Source organism: Scylla paramamosain, unplaced genomic scaffold (genome assembly GCF_035594125.1).
Source record: "Scylla paramamosain isolate STU-SP2022 unplaced genomic scaffold, ASM3559412v1 Contig2, whole genome shotgun sequence".
Lineage (NCBI taxonomy): Eukaryota > Metazoa > Arthropoda > Malacostraca > Decapoda > Portunidae > Scylla > Scylla paramamosain.
The window spans coordinates 195001-212048 of record NW_026973667.1 but is presented as its reverse complement, the minus strand read 5'-3'; the positions used below and the strand labels follow the sequence as shown (position 1 = coordinate 212048).

The window sequence follows — 17048 nt, the reverse complement described above, 5'->3', positions numbered from 1 at the left end:
TTCTGATGACAGGATAGGTGAAAAGAATGACATTTATGGTGAGAAAAAATAATTTTGGAATATTCTAGAAATTTCGACTTGTTAAATACAAAAAAAAATACGTGGCCATTTTTTAGCTTTCACCACAGCAGATTACTAACCAGAATAGCATTCAACACCATTTTTCATAGTAAGAAAAAGCGTATGAAGAACTACCAACATAAATTTAGAATCTTCAAGAAATATTGAGAATTTAAATTTAAAACCCCGAGGAGACCACAGAATCAGTGTTCGTCGTTCATTGGCAGGGGGAGGACGTGCGGCTCTCCTCTCCTAGCTCTTCCTCAAATTTCCCGTTTAAGGTAATAATGAATGAAACAAACATAAATATAACACATCAAGATGCATTTAAACTTAATTCAGGTTAGATTTAGTACCAGATAATCGAGGAAAACCGTTACTTGATTCGGTGTGAAAAGACGTGACATTTTAAGGTAATTTTAAGTGTAAAGATAATTTTAAGGATATACCTCATGGGTCACTTATTTAATTATTACCCAGGTGTATTTTAGGATAAGTTAAGGTAGGTTAGAAGGTTTTTTTTTATTAGTTTGTTGCAGTTTAAGGGAGATTTAAGATTTGGATATTTTAAGGTATTTTTTATTTTTATTTTAGTTTTTAAAGGTAAGTATTAAAGATTATTTGTTCTCTTTATCATCCAGGTGTGGTTTGGGTCAAGGTGTGCCGCATTAGACCGGAAGTTACTGGTGTCTTTAATGTATAGGTAAATTTTAGGTCTTCAAATATTTTTAGGTATTACGGTGAGTTTAGGTAAGGTTAGAATTTGTAAAGTAAGTAATCAGATCAGTTTAAGTCATTGAAGAGAGAGAGAGAGAGAGAGAGAGAGAGAGAGAGAGAGAGAGAGAGAGAGAGACTTAACCTAACTTAATCAAAAGACATGACAACTTAACCTGAGAGAGAGAGAGAGAGAGAGAGAGAGACTAAACCTTACCTAATCTAACTTAACCTAACCTAACCAAACTTGACCTGACCTGACCTAACCTCTCCCCCCTCAGGGCCCCGTCACCCTGCCACAATGTACTGCTGGGGGTCAACAGTGAATGGGGAGCTTGGGGTCGGGGCGCCTGAGGTGGAGCAGCTGGCCTTACCAACCTTCATGGACTTCTCTGAGTCATGGCGGGTCAAGCAAGGTCACTAGTGGTGGTGGTGGTGGTGGTAGTACTTACCTGGCACATGAGACACTGTAATCATGAAGGCAGCAGTGGTGATGGTGGTGGTCACACTCCAAAATACCACCACCATCACCACCACTACCACTACAATCACCACTCACTCTCTCTTTTACAGTTGCATCAGGACTCACCCACTCGCTCTTTCTTACGGAGGACGGGGCGGTCTACAGCTGTGGCAACAATGAGGTCGGCCAGCTGGGTCATGGCAAGATTACGAGGCGACCAGGTGAGAGAGAGAGAGAGAGAGAGAGAGAGAGAGAGGTCACTGTTATCATTATTTTCATTATTACACACAATTTAAGGGTTGACCTGGCCCCCCTCCCTTCACCAGGCCACCCCCCTTACACTCTCTCTGTTCAGGTGACCTAATGTGACCTAGCCTTGACACCTGCACCTCCACGTGTCAGCTGGGCACTTGTACACTCCACAATTCTAGGTGAAGACACTGTTGGGTCACTGTTGGTCACTGTGGGTCAATGTGGGATTACTGTGGGTCACTGTTGGGTCATAGGTCACTTGTCCTTCATGCTTAAAAGGTGTCTTGTTTATGTTTATGTCAGGTCGCAGTGTGGTGGCCCTGTGTGACCCTTGTACTAGAGGTCATGGTGATTGGTTGGGGTCATCAGTTTTTATGTGGTTGTTGTGGTTGTTGTTGTTGTTATTTTCTTATTTTTTGTTCATATTTATTTACTCATTTATTTATTTATTTATTTATTTATTTATTTATTTATTTATTTATTTATTTATTTGTGTACTGTGCTTGGAATGTAATGAACCAACTACTACTACTACTACTACTACTACTACTACTACTACTACTACTACTACTACTACTACTACTACTACTACTACTACTACTACTACCACCACCACACCACCATAACCACACAACACTCCAATAGCACTTTCTCCTCCTCACCACCTGTTCTCTCACCTGCAGAATTAATTGATGAGCTACAGAACTACAGCATTGTTCAGGTGGCAGCTGGAGACCAGCACTCTCTTGCTCTCACCTCCTGGGGCCTGGTGAGTGAGAGAGAGAGAGAGAGAGAGAGAGAGAGAGAGAGAGAGAGAGAGAGAGAGAGAGAGAGAGAGCCTGTGATGTGTGTGTGTGTGTGTGTGTGAAAGAGAGAGAGAGAGAGAGAGAGAGAGAGTAGAAATAATTTTGTTGTTTTAGTAGCTGTAAGAGAGAAAGAGAGAGAGAGAGAGAGCAATACATTTTAATTTTCCTCTTCATATCAATATATATACAGTAAAATTCCTCTTATCCGGCATCAACGGGACCGCCGACAAGCCGGATACTTGAATAGAAGTGAAATTATGTCCACAATCACCAGCCTACACTCACGCATCTTACCATAACAAAGATCAGCTGATCTTAATCAGCAGCTGATCTGATCAGCTGCTTAAGTGTAAGCACAACACGCTTCCTCTTTTCTACAACTTTAGGCATGATGAAGGCGTCAGGCGATAAACAGTGCACACGCGGGACTGAGTCACTCAGTAAACACAGTGCAGTGGGCCGCGGGTGGCGTGAAGCAGTGCGCTCTGGTGGCGAGGGGACAAAGCATGCCTTGTGCGGGAATTTTAATTAATTTTGTGAGTACACATTGATTTTTTGTTGATTTTAAGGCTCAGGGAAAAATGTGCCGGATACTTGAAGCTGCCGGATACTCGAATGCCGGATGAGAGGGATTTTACTGTATATTCAAATAATTTCTCCTAGACAGGTTAGGTTCTCTCCCTCTCCCTCTCTCTCTAATCTCCCCTCTCACTCTCTCTCTCTCTCTCTTTAAAGTTATATCTTAAGTTAAATTGGGTTTTATTAGGTTAGGTCTTAATTTTCTCTCTCTCTTCCTTCCTCCCTTCCTCCCTCCCTCCCTCTCTCACCTCTCCCTCTCTCCTCAGATCTACGCATGGGGTGACAATGGGTACGGTCAGCTTGGCGTCAACTCCTGCGACAGTCACGCGGCCACACCCAAGCTTGTCAAGAGTCTGGCCAGGAAGGTGACAGTGCAGCTGGCCTGTGGCGCCAACCACACCCTTGCCTTGACTGCTGGTGGGTGTCTGTATGTATGTATGTCTGTGTGTATGTGTCTCTATATATGTGTGTGTGTGTGTGCATGTGTTATCATCATTATTTATTTATTTTTTGCTTTTGTGTGTTTCAGACGGTGAATTATACACTTGGGGACAAAATACTTTCGGCCAGTTGGGACTTAGACACCGACAGGGACCCCAGAAGGACCCTGCCCTGGTGACCTCCTTGGCTGGTACCCCCTTAGTCCTGCTGGCTGCTGCGGGTCACCACTCTGCTGCTGTGACCCAGGCCGGCTACCTGCTGTTGTGGGGGTCAAACAAGCAGGGTCAACTGGGCTATACTCCCAAGGGTGATCCTCTTGTTAGGTGTGTGTGTGTGTGTGTGTGTGTGTGTGTGTGTTTGGGTGGTGGGAGGAAGAGGAAGAGGAAGAAAAGTAGTAGTAGTAGTAGTAGTAGTAGTAGTAGTAGTAGTAGTGTACATAAAGTATATTCTTTTATTTATAATCAAGAAAAACAAACTGAATAATGATAATAATAAAAATAATAATAATAATAATAATGAATAATAATTCTAAACAAACATGAATTAAATTATATAAGCCTAAAACTAACCAATTTCTCTCTCTCTCTCTCTCTCTCTCTCTCTCTCTCTCTCTCTCTCTCTCTCTCTCTCTCTCTCTCTCTCTCTCTCTCTCTCTCTCTCTCTCTCTCTCTCTCTCTCTCTCTCTCTCTCTCTCTCTCTCACAGTGACACCCCAGCGTTGGTGCCGAATCTGGCGTCTTATTCTGAACCAATTCGGTATGTGGCACTTGGGGAGAGCCACACAGCGGCACTCGACTCTTTAGGGAAGGTACGTATGTGTGTGTGTGTGTGTGTGTGTGTTTTTGTCAAGTATTTCTGTTCCTTCCTTCATTTGTTCTATTTTTTCCTTGTTCTTGTTCTCGTTTTTCTTCTTCACTGTTTACATGTTGAGCAGGTGATGTGTTGCAGCTCCCTGGCTCATCAAAAACCTGAATATTTCAATTTCCGAGCCACTGTGTAACCGCCAGCACCTCACTGCTTCACCCTTAGGGAGAACACACAGTCTTCCCTACCCCCATCACCTTAAAATATAGCCCATTACAGTAGGAGGGTTTGTGTCACAGCTTAACTAGTGCACTAAGGCAGGTAGGCTGGAGTTTCTGGGATTTTCAGGGTCTGTGCAAGTTTCACCCTCTTTTTCATCAGCTTTATAATAAGTTCTTTGTGTGCCAGCCTGTGCAAATCTATTTTTCACCAGCTTTATGAGAAGGGATTTGGTTGCCAGTCCATGCTCCTGTAGTCGTCCCTGGATGGTTCATTCTGAGAGCTTCTAACACGCCTAACACAACTTCATTTCACTCTTGAGGTCACCAGTTGTTAGTTGGGTGGTTCCCTTGGCCTCCCAGACTGGTTTTGTCAGAGGTGTGGTGTCTAGAGGGAGTCTGAGTGGGTGCCAGACAGTGAATGGTGTTTTCGTCGCCCCTGTTTGGCTTGAAATGTCTTTTGTTGGCGTTTTCAGCCTCTTGTGTCAAAATTCTAGTTTTTTTTTCATTGGTGAGGTTGTCTGGAGTAGTGTAGATACTGAGCAGATAGATGGGAAGGCTAGGAAAGGAGAGAGGATGACTAGGGTGTTGTGGAATGGTTGGGATGTAGTGGAGATGTTGGGCTGAAGTGTATTTGGTAGCTAACCTTATCTAACCTAACCTAACGTCACTATTCCTCAGCTGTGGACCTTTGGGTATGGACGCTATGGGCAGCTTGGTCACGGCACGACAGATAACTGCCCCATTCCTCGCACCGTGCTTGACCTGTGTGGCTCAAAGGTCGGCCAGGTCGCCTGCGGGAGAGGTCATACCCTGGTCTACATCCCCTCGCAGGTAAGAGCGAGCGAGAGAGAGAGAGAGAGAGAGAGAGAGAGAGAGAGAGAGAGAGAGAGAGAGAGAGAGAGACCTAATTTAACCTGACCTGACCTGACCTTTCTCCCACAGGGCCACGTGTATGCATTTGGCCAGGGTCTCTCAGGGCAGCTGGGCACCAAGACGCCACACAGCAGGGAATTACCTCAAGTGGTAGTGGGCCCATGGCTGTCCCCAGGGGGTGCCAGCCTGCTAGACTACGCAGAGGAGGACAAGCCCCAGTGTGTATTTAAGGCAGGTGAGCTGGTGGTGGTGGTAGTGGAGGAGGAGGAGGTGGAGGAAGAGGATTTGAATAGGAGGAGAAGAGGAGGAACAGTGTTTGGGATGTGTAGGAGGAGGAGGAGGAGGAGGAAGAAGAGTGTTTGATTATGAGGAGGAGGAGGAAGAGGAAGAAGAGGAGGAGGAGGAAGAAAAAAAAGATGATCTATTTTTATAACTTAGCAAAAGAAGAAGATAATTCACAACAATTCTCTCTCTCTCTCTCTCTCTCTCTCTCTCTCTCTCTCTCTCTCTCTCTCTCTCTCTCTCTCTCTCTCTCTCTCTCTCTCTCTCTCTCTCTCTCTCTCTCTCTCTCTCTCTCTCTCTCTCTCTCTCTCTCTCTCAGATCTTCGCAGGGGGGACGTCAGCATGGCCACCGTCAGCAGGGAGAGTGGGGGTGCTGAGGACTTTTGCAGCCCTCCCCTACCCCGACCAAATGCCCCTCTCACAATTCAAGAACATATGATTAAGAAACTTCTGTCAATCGAGGAAGAAGACATGATTGATGACGATCTGTTTACGTAAGTGTGTGTGTGTGTGTGTGTGTGTGTGTGTGTGTGTGTGTGTGTGTGTGTGTGTGTGTGTGTTTGGGTATATTTTGTGTGTGTTTGGTGGTGTGTTGTGTGTTTTTGGTATGATTTGGGTGTGTTTGTGTGTGTTTGGGATGTTTTTGTGTGTTTGTTTGTGTTATATAATTTATTTTTTATGTTTTCAGCGACAGAATGTTGTATTTTTTATGTTTATTTACATTTGTGTCATATCAATCTATTTCCAAACAAACAAACAAACAAACAAACGAACAATATTTCCATTCCTACGTTTGTTTACACTCATTCAGTCACCCACTTCCAAACACAGGTACGCGGAGACAGTGTTTGCCTCAGTGTGCGCTTGGAACAGCTCCTTCACGCTTGCTGGTTCGCACAAGCACACACACGGGCTGGACTACCGTTTGGCTGAGGACTGTGTGGCTCAGATTGGCCGGATTGCAAGGGAGACCATTCAGGAAGTGGTGAGTGCGTGCGTTTGTGTGTGTTTCACCGCATTTTACTGAAGGTTTCCCAGGACAAAACAGGACAAACTGACCTGCTGGCATTTCACACGCAGAATCTCACAAGCGTCCACTGGTTTGTTTCCGAGCCAATCCAAACGTATCCAAACATCCACAGATTCGTACTGGCATTCAAAACGTGGCCAAGAGTCTTCCTTCGCATCCCCCAGCCAGGACGCCTTACGCTGTTACATCCTTCTTCCCCTGTACAAGGACTTCACTGACCCCAAACAAATGGCCAAACTCCAAACGCCGTATGCTGAGGGAGTGTTGAAGCTTGGCAAGGAGATGGCGGAGGTGTTCAGTGAGTTGGATTGTGTGTGTGTGTGTGTGTGTGTGTGTGTGTGTGTGTGTGTGTGTGTGTGTGTTTGGGAGTGTTTGAGTGTGTTTTGGGGGTGTTTTGGGTGTATTTTGGGGGTGTTTGGGTGTGTTTTGGGTGTTTGAGTGTGTTTAGGGGTGTTTTAAAGGTGTTTTGGGGTGTTTTAAATGTGTTTTGGTGTTTTTCCTTTGTTTTTCTATTGATTTGTGTGTTTTAAGTATATTTTTGGAGGAGAGAAAAATTAATTCTCTCTCTCTCTCTCTCTCTCTCTCTCTCTCTCTCTCTCTCTCTCTCTCTCTCTCTCTCTCTCTCTCTCTCTCTCTCTCTCAGAATCCTGGCTTGCCTCTCTTCCAAGGGACTTTACACTAAGGCTGGTTACTGTGTACAAGAGTGTGGTGGTGCAGATCCTGAATTCAGCTCACCAATCTAGCTCTGAGGTAAGAGAGAGAGAGAGAGAGAGAGAGAGAGAGAGAGAGAGAGAGAGAGAGAGAGAGAGAGAGAGAGAGAGAGAGAGAGAGAGAGAGAGAGAGAGAGTTGGTGTGTAAGAGTGTGCATTGAGAATGTGTGTGTGTGTTTTGAGTGTAAGAGAGAGAGAGAGAGAGAGAGAGAGAGAGAGAGAGAGAGAGAGCAGTATAATTGTCTGTGTACTACTACTACTACTGCTGCTGCTACTACTACTACTACTACTACTACTACTACTACTACTACTACTACTACTACTACTACTACTACTGCTGCTGCTGCTACTACTACTACTGCTACTACTACTACTACTACTACTACTACTACTACTACTACTACTACTACCACAACCACTCAGACCACCACCACTACCACAACCAGATCTTAACCAAACCTAACCTAACCTAACCTAAACTAACCTAACCTAACCTAACCTAACTTAGCCAAACCTAACCTAACCTAACCACACCACAGAGAGACCGGCGTGCCCTCGTGTCTTCCCTGCGGCTGTTGTCCCTGGTCCACGGTCTGAACTTCCAAGCCGGCTGCCGAGTGGGGCGGTTGAACTACGACGACTTTTACATCCCAGAAATTGCAGAGAAAATTGATATTAGGAATGATTACTTGAACTGGATGAACAGCAGGCTTCACCCAATGTCCAGGAGGGAGGTGGGTGTGTGTGTGTGGGGGTGTGGGGGGTGTTTGGGGTGGGTGAGTGATTTTTGGGGTGTTTGGGTGTTTTTTTGGGGTGTTTAGATGTGTTTTGGTGTGTTTTTAGGGTGTTTGGGTGTGTTTTTGGGGTGTTTGGGAGGTGGGTGACCATGTTTGGGGGTGTTTGTGTGTGTATTGGGGGTGTTTGTGAATGGGTGACTGTTTGGGGGAGCTTTCAATGTTGAACCCTTAAAAACATCCTTTAAAATTGACAATTCCTTTAATTTTAACTGACAAACCCTTAGAAACACCCTTTAAAAATTGAAAAACTCTTTATTTATTCTCTTAAACCCTTAAAAACATCCTTTAAAATTGACAATTCCTTTAATTTTAACTGACAGACCATTAGAAACACCCTTTAAAAATTGAAAACCCTTTATTTATTCTCTTAAACCCTTAAAAACATCCTTTAAAACTGACAATTCCTTTAATTTTAACTGACAAACCCTTAGAAACACCCTTTAAATATTGAAAACCCTTTATTTATTCTCTTAAACCCTTAAAAACACCCTTTAAAAGACAACAAACCTTTAAATAGCCTCATAAACCCTTAAAATCACCCTTCTACCTTTTATTTACCCCCTTAAACCCTTAAATACACCCTTTAACCCTTCATTTACCCCTTCAACCCTTTAAAACAACCTTAACTAATCCAATCCTTTACATTACAGAGTCCAATCCTGTTCTGTGAGTATCCATTCTTGTTCGACCCTCAGGCCAAGACGCTGCTGCTCAGGTGTGATGCCACTCGGCAGGTGAGAACGAGGTGCAGGACAAATTAGGTTTGGTTTACATATGTTTATTTGTTTATTTGTATATATATTTTTTTTTGTGTGTTTTTCAAGGATTTGTCAGCATTAAAGGCTGTTTGGAAGTGTTTTTTCAAGATTTGTCAGTTTAAAAGGGTGTTTGGAAGTGGTTTTTAAAGATTTGTCAGTTTAAAAGGGTGTTTGGAAGTGTTTTTTTAAGATTTGTCTGTTAAAAAAGGGTGTTTGGAAGTGTTTTTTAAAGATTTGTCAGTTAAAAAGGGTGTTTGGAAGTGTTTTGTAAGATTTGTCAGTTTAAAAGGGTGTTTGGAAATGTTTTTTTAAGATTTATCAGCTTAAAAGGGTGTTTGGAAGTGTTTTTTTAAGATTTGTCAGTTAAAAAGGATGTTTGGAAATGTTTTTTTAAGATTTGTCAGTTAAAAAGGGTGTTTGGAAGTGTTTTTTCAAGATTTGTCAGTTTTTTTGGGTGTTTGGAGATGTTTTTAAAGGGTTAAGTCAATTTTTAAAGGACATTCCAATTGATTCATTAAAGGATGCATAAATTTTAATGCAAGAAGTCTAACCTAACTCTCTCTCTCTCTCTCTCTCTCTCTCTCTCTCTCTCTCTCTCTCTCTCTCTCTCTCTCTCTCTCTCTCTCTCTCTCTCTCTCTCTCTCTCTCTCTCTCTCTCTCTCTCTCTCTCTCTCTCTCTCTCTCTCTCTCTCTCTCAGATGCAAGGAGCGATCCAGGAAGCCGTTTTAAACAGTAACCCCATGCTGTGGCTCTTTGACCCTGCCCAAGTAAGTACGTTTGTGTGTTTGTGTGTTTGAAAGCCTTTTTTTTTTATTTTCTTTGTTGGTTGTTGTTGTTGTTGTTGTTCACACACACTCAAACACTTAAGCTAATACAGTAATAGAAGTAGTAATAGTAATAGTAGCATCAGTAGCAGTAGTAGGAACACACACACACACACACACACACACACGCACTGAAGCCATGTATGTTTTTCCAGGTGCAGTTTCTAAACGTACACATTCGACGCACACACATTGTGGAGGACACTATCAGTCAACTGCTGCACCACGAGGTCACCGATTACAAACGGCCATTGAAGGTGTGTGCGTTTGTCTGTTCGCCTGTTTGTCTGTTCATCTGTTTGTCTGTTTGTCTGTTTGTCTGTCTTTATAGTCTCTGGTTATCTCCTCTTACCTCCCTTTCAGTTCTCCAGATCATCTCCATCTTAATCAGCACTTATATCAAACCTAAGCTAACCTCCCAACACTCCACCTATTCTCCACCCATCTCCCTTTCAATTCTCCACCTTATCTCCACAGTAACAGCATAAATATATATCTGTGCATTAATCTGCGTACATAACCTAACCTCCCAGTGATCCTCCACTCACCTCCACTCATCTCCACAGGTCCACTTCATCGGGGAGGAGGCGGAGGATGCAGGTGGGGTACGGAAGGAATTTTTCTTGCTCCTCCTAAGAGATATTTTGAATCCAGACTATGGTATGTTTACTGAATTCCCCGACACAAGAAGGATTTGGTTCAAGGAGGGAGCTCTGGAGGCGGCTGCTACCTATGTGTTGATTGGTGAGGCCCTGGGGGTGTCTGGGGGAGTGTAGGGGAGTTTGTGGAGGTCTGGGGAGCATCTGGGAGTGTGTGGGAAGGCTTATTAGGTCGAGGAGCTCTTCAAATTAACAAACGCTTGAATTTATTGGTCATAATCTGTTAAAACACCCTTTAAAATAGATAGATCTTTTCATTTAGGATGTTTTAATGTGTTTGTGGGATGTGTTGGGGTGTAAATGTGTGTTTTGGGTGTGTTTTGGGGTGAAAATGAGTGTTTTGTAGGTATTTTTTGGGTGAAAATGTGTTTTTGCAGGTATTTTGGGGTGAACATGTGTTTTGAGAGTGTTTTAGAGTGAAAATGTATGTTTGAAGGATGTGCTGGGGACGCATGTGTGTGTGTTTTTTAGTGTTTAAATGTTTTCAGGGTGAGAGACTGTTTTTGTAATGTTTTGGGTGTGGAAGGTGTGGTTTGGGGTGAAAATGTGTGTTTTATGGGTGTTTTTGGAGTGAAAATGTGTTTAGGGATGTTTTGGAAAGTGATTTTGGGGTGGAAAAATGTGTTTGGTTTTTTTGTATGATAGAAAAGTGTGTTGAGTGATTTTTTTTTAGTTTAAATGTGTGTTTTTGGATGTTTTGGGATTGATAGACTGTTTTTTTTGGGTGTTTTTGGGGAGTTTCACTGTTTTTTTAGGGTGTTTTGGAAAAGAAGTGTGTATTTGTTTTTTTATGCTGTTTGTTGAGTGAAAGACTGAATTTTTTGTGCTTTTTGAAGACAAAACACTAATTTATACATTTTAAAGAATGATATGTGTATTTTACCTTTTACTACTACTTCTACTACTACTACTACTACTACTACTACTACTACTACTACTACTACTACTACTACTACTACTACTACTACTACTACTTCCAGGCATTGTGTGTGGACTGGCAATCTACAACTTTACCATCATCAACCTGCCCTTCCCAATTGCACTGTACAAGAAGTTACTGGGAGAGACTGTAGGCTTGGATGACCTTGCCGACCTTGACCCGCAGCTGACCAGGTGTGTCACTTGTGCAGGGTTGTGTAGGGTCGCCCAGAAAGTCATTTTCTGCTGTGTCTTGGTGGTGTTTTGGGAGTGAATGAGTGTGTTTTGAGGTGTTTTGGTGTGTTTGGTGATGTTTGAGTGTGTTATTAGGTGTTTTGGGGTGGAAAAGTGTTTTTGGTGTGTGTGTATGTGTTTGGGGGTGTTTTGGGATGAAAATATGTGCTTTGTGGTGTTTTTGGGGTGTTTGTAAGTGTTTGTGAGTGAAAAAAATACTTTATCTCTCCCCTGAATCTAATCAAATGAGGCAGGAGTACTTTATCCTCTCCAGTGGGGGCTGAGAATGGCTTGAGTGAGTGTGTGAATTCTGTACCACCATTACAACAACAACAACAACAGCAACAACAGCAACAACAACAGCAGCAACAACTACTGCAACTATTTCCCAAGTCGCTGTGAAATCTACTTTTTATACAGCAATTACAACAACTATTTACAATACTACACCACCACAGTCACTACCACAGCAACAACTACAGCTACCACTATTCTCCAGGTCACTGCGAGATCTGCTGGAGTACGAGGGAGGTGACGAGGAGGAAGTTTACGGCCTCAACTTCACTGTGACCCAGGATTACTTTGGGGAGTGCAAGAGTGTCCCCCTGAAGGCTGGAGGGGAGGAGATGTCAGTCACACAGCAGAACAAGTAAGAGTTGGTGGTGTTTTGGTGTTTATTGGTGTGTTTTGAGGTCAGTGTACACTTCTCATCTCTAACTGTCTTTCTTCAGCCTATCTCTCTTCTCTGACTGTCTTCAGCCTCTCTCTCTCTCTCTCTCTTCTGACTGTCTTCAGCCTCTCTCTCTCTCCTCTAACTGACTGTCTTTAGCCTCTCTCTCTCTGTCTTTCTTCAGCCTCTCTCTCTGCTCTGACTGTCTTCAGCCTCTCTCTCTCTCTCTTCTGACTGTCTTCAGCCTCTCTCTCTCCTCTGACTGACTGTCTTTAGCCTCTCTCTCTCTCATTGCTGCAGTGTTGCATCTCTAGCTATCTTCTACTGCTATTTTCACGCTAACTGTTCCTCTGGTCTTGCTAACTGCATGCCTCCCCTCCTCCTGTGGCATCACTGCACAACACTTTCTTCTTTCTCTCACCCCTATTCTGTCCACCTCTTATTTCACGAGCTAACCAGTACTCGCAGTCATTCACGACTATTCTCAGTCACTCACCACTCTTCTGTCTGCCTCCCTGACTCACTAGTTACCCAATATTGTCAGTCATTCACCGACATCCCTGACAAACCTTGAACTCCCTGCCTGCTTCTGTATTCCCTGTCCTATGACCTGAACTGTTGCAGGGGGAGCTTTCAAATTAAATGACCCTTTCCTGACCTCAATAGCAACTGGCATCTCATTGGGTCTGGTTGGGGTCTGTCTCTAAAGTGGTCTCTCTCCTACAGGCAGGAATATGTGGAGCTGCTGGTGGAATACAGGCTGAACAAGAGCATCGACAAGCAGTACAAGGCCTTCCATGACGGCTTCTACAGGGTGTGTGGTGGCATTGTGCTCAAGCTCTTCCAGCCTATGGAGTTAATGGATTTGGTTACTGGCAATGAAAATTATTCCTGGAGTGAGCTGGAGAAGAACACTGAATATAAGGTTAGGTTTGGGTGTGTGTGTGTGTGTGTTTTGAGTTTTTGGTGTGTGTGTGTTTTTTGAGTGTTTTTGGTGTGTGTGTGTGTTTTAGTGGGGTTTTTTGTGTGTTTTTTGAGTGTGTGTGTGTTTTAGTGGGTTTTTTTTTTGTGTTTTTTGAGTGTGTGTGTGTTTTTTGGTGTGTGTGTTTTTTAGTGTTTTTTTAGTGTGTTTTTGAGAGTTTTATGAGTAAATGTATTTTTTGGGGTTTTTTTTTTTCTCATCACTTCTAATATTTCTCCAATCCTTCCTCATGTCTCTAATCTTTTCTTGCCTCTCTCTCTCCTAATATTTATCCAATCCTTTCATTCTCTCCTGTAGAACACAATCCCCACCTCCTCTGCTGTCTTTATTCACCCAGTCCTCCCCTCCCCACCTCCTCTGCTGTCTGTTTTCACCCAGTCCTCCCCTCTCCACCTCCTCTGCTGTCTTTATTCACCCAGTCCTCTCCTCCCCACCTCCTCTGCAGTCTTTATTCACCTGGTCCTCCCCTCCCCACCTCCTCTACTGTCTGTTATTCACCCAGTCCTCCCCTCCCCACCTCCTCTGCTGTCTGTTTTCACCCAGTCCTCCCCTCCCCACCTCCTCTGCTGTCTTTATTCACCTGGTCCTCTCCTCCCCACCTCCTCTGCAGTCTTTATTCACCTGGTCCTCTCCTCCCCACCTCCTCTACTGTCTTTTCACCCAGTCCTTCCCTCCCCACCTCCTCTGCTCTCTTTATTCACCCAGTCCTCCCCTCCCCACCTCCTCTGCAGTCTTTATTCACCCAGTCCTCCCCTCTCCACCTCCTCTGCTGTCTGTTTTCACCCAGTCCTCCCACACGACACCGTAGGAATGTAAATAAACACACCGTTCACGCTAATATCCTTCCGTTTATTGATTTCTGTCGGTGTTTCCAGGGCGAATACTTCCCAGACCACCCAGTCATACGCACGTTCTGGGAAGTATTTCACGAACTCTCCCTGGAGCAGAAGAAGTTGTTTTTGAAGTTCCTGACGGGCACTGACAGGGTTCCTATTCTGGGCATGAAGGTAGGTGAGAGAGAGAGAGAGAGAGAGAGAGAGAGAGAGAGAGAGAGAGAGAGAGAGAGAGAGAGAGAGAGAGAGAGAGAGAGAGAGAGAGAGAGAGAGAGAGAGAGAGAGAGAGAGAGAGTTGGGGGTATTTGTGAGAGGCTGTGGGGATGAGTGACTGTGGGGTTTGTCAACATACTGTGGGGGGACATCCTGTGGGTCTGTGGGAGAGAGAGAGAGAGAGAGAGAGAGAGAGAGAGAGAGAGAGAGAGAGAGAGAGAGAGAGAGAGAGAGAGAGAGAGAGTTGGGGGTACTTGTGAGAGGCTGTGGGGATGAGTGACTGTGGGGTTTGTCAACATACTGTGGGTCTGTGGGAGAGAGAGAGAGAGAGAGAGAGAGAGAGAGAGAGAGAGAGAGAGAGAGAGAGAGAGAGAGAGAGAGAGAGAGTTGGGGGTATTTGTGAGAGGCTGTGGGGGAGTGTGACTGTAGGGTTTGTCAACATACTGTGGGGGGACATCCTGTGGGTCTGTGTGAGAGAGAGAGAGAGAGAGAGAGAGAGAGAGAGAGAGAGAGAGAGAGAGAGAGAGAGAGAGAGAGAGAGTTGGGGGTATTTGTGAGAGGCTGTGGGGGAGTGTGACTGTGGGGTTTGTCAACATACTGTGGGGGGACATCCTGTGGGTCTGTGGGAGAGAGAGAGAGAGAGAGAGAGAGAGAGAGAGAGAGAGAGAGAGAGAGAGAGAGAGAGAGAGAGAGAGAGAGAGAGAGAGAGAGAGAGAGAGAGAGTTGGGGGTATTTGTGAGAGGCTGTGGGGGAGTGTGACTGTGGGGTTTGTCAACATACTGTGGGGGGACATCCTGTGGGTCTGTGGGAGAGAGAGAGAGAGAGAGAGAGAGAGAGAGAGAGAGAGAGAGAGAGAGAGAGAGAGAGAGAGAGAGAGTTGGGGGTATTTGTGAGAGGCTGTGGGGGAGTGTGACTGTGGGGTTTGTCAACATACTGTGGGGGGACATCCTGTGGGTCTGTGGGAGAGAGAGAGAGAGAGAGAGAGAGAGAGTCCTCCTTTTCTCTTCCTTTCTTCCTCCTTGTCCTTTTCTTCTCCTCCTCTTCTCTTCCTTCCTTCCTTTCTTCCTTCTTGTCCTTTTCTTCTCCTCCTCTTCCTTCCTTCCTTCCTTCCTTCCTTCCTTCCTTCCTTCCTTCCTTCCTTCCTCCCTCCCTCCTCTTCCTTCCTTCCTCCTAGTCCTCCTCTTCCTTCCTTCCTTCCTCCTCTTCCTTCCTTCCTCCTAGTCCTCCTTTTCCTTCCTTCCTTCTTGTATCCTCCTCCCTTTCTTCCTTCCTTTCTTTTCAGTCATTCCTCTGAAATATGAATAAATTTATAATAATAATAATAATAATAATAATAATAATAATAAATTTAATAGTAATTTATTGTATTTTCTCTCACACACACACACACCAATATTTTCTCCCTCTCTTTCTATTTCTCTTACAAACACACCACACACCACTCTCTCTCTCTCTCTCTCTCTCTCTCTCTCTCTCTCTCTCTCTCTCTCTCTCTCTCTCTCTCTCTCTCTCTGTCTCTCTCTCCCAGGCACTCAAGTTGATCTCTCTCTCTCTCTCCCAGGCACTCAAGTTGATAATCCAAAGCACAGCAGACGACAGCTTCCTTCCGGTCGCACACACCTGCATCGCCCAACTCGACCTGCCAAAATACAACACCAAAGAGAAGCTGAAATACAAACTTCTACAGGCCATACAGCAGAGTGAAGGGTTCGGCCTGGTGTGAGGGTGTCAGGGGGTGTTGACGGGGTGTGAGGGGGTGTTGAAGGGTGTGAGGGGGTCAGGGGAGGCTGTGAGTTGGATAAGAGTGACCTTGTGTGTGTGTGTGTGTGTGTGTGTGTGTGTGTGTGTTTGGTTTGGTGTCTATTTAAGTAGATCTTGTGTGTGTGAGAGAGAGAGAGAGAGAGAGAGAGAGAGAGAGAGAGAGAGAGAGAGAGAGAGAGAGAGAGAGAGAGAGAGAGAGAGAGAGAGAGAGAGAGAGAGGACTGCAAGAATTTATCATTAATCTTTCATGTTGTGTCAATTTCTAGGCTTCTCTGTGTGTGTGTGTGAGAGAGAGAGAGAGAGAGAGAGAGAGAGAGAGAGAGAGAGAGAGAGAGAGAGAGAGAGAGAGAGAGAGAGAGAGAGTGAGTTGGGGGTATTTGTGAGAGGCTGTGGGGGAGTGTGACTGTGGGGGGACATCCTGTGGGTCTGTGGGAGAGAGAGAGAGAGAGAGAGAGAGAGAGAGAGAGAGAGTTGGGGGTATTTGTGAGAGGCTGTGGGGGAGTGTGACTGTGGGGTTTGTCAACATACTGTGGGGGGACATCCTGTGGGTCTGTGGGAGAGAGAGAGAGAGAGAGAGAGAGAGAGAGAGAGAGAGAGAGAGAGAGAGAGAGAGAGAGAGAGAGAGAGAGAGAGAGAGAGAGAGAGAGAGAGAGAGAGAGAGAGAGATTTTAAAAGTGAGAGGCTGTGAGGGGTTTGTCAACATACTGTGGGGCTGTGAGCTGTGGGGCTGTGAGAGAGAGAGAGAGAGAGAGAGAGAGAGAGAGAGAGAGAGAGAGAGAGAGAGAGAGAGAGAGTGTTGCAAGGACAGAACCTTAGAGTGTACCCATTAAATGTTAGCTACTACTACTACTACTACTATTGCTGCTGCTACTTGCAACTACCTACTACTACTACTACCTCCACCACCACTATATACCATGACTACTATTATTACCACTGCCACCACCACCACCACCACTACTACTACTACTACTACTACTACTACTACTACTACTACTACTACTACTACTATTACTCTGAACAAGGAGGAGGAGGAAGTGCCTGTTAAGAAAATAGAATATATAGAAATTAATAAAAAATATATGTAATAGTTTACAGAATTATTATTATTATTATTATTATTATTATTATTATTAATTTGCATATATTTTTTAGTCTTGTTACA

General features: G+C 44.4%; 1 protein-coding gene and 1 long non-coding RNA gene across 2 annotated transcripts in view; one reads left to right on the top strand and one right to left on the bottom strand.

Annotated features, from left to right (window-relative positions):
* Positions 1-232: 232 nt before the first annotated feature.
* On the top strand, positions 233-16102 carry LOC135096065 (probable E3 ubiquitin-protein ligase HERC4). The gene is given in 24 exon segments (XM_063997298.1): positions 233-341; positions 1056-1190; positions 1348-1458; positions 2173-2258; positions 3141-3291; positions 3404-3638; positions 4020-4122; positions 5018-5170; positions 5282-5447; positions 5814-5988; positions 6326-6479; positions 6637-6780; positions 6783-6822; positions 7168-7274; positions 7774-7968; positions 8682-8765; positions 9488-9556; positions 9769-9870; positions 10180-10357; positions 11253-11385; positions 11924-12073; positions 12821-13019; positions 13952-14083; positions 15684-16102. Coding segments are annotated over 23 exon segments (3144 nt in total). The 5' UTR covers positions 233-341; positions 1056-1075; the 3' UTR covers positions 15846-16102.
* Positions 16103-16968: 866 nt separating this feature from the next.
* The window catches only part of LOC135096066 (uncharacterized), a 12696-nt gene continuing 12616 nt past the window's right edge, over positions 16969-17048 (bottom strand). Inside the window, exon 2 of the long non-coding RNA XR_010264573.1 lies at positions 16969-17048. This exon is cut by the window's right edge and continues 615 nt beyond it. This is a non-coding gene — a long non-coding RNA (uncharacterized LOC135096066).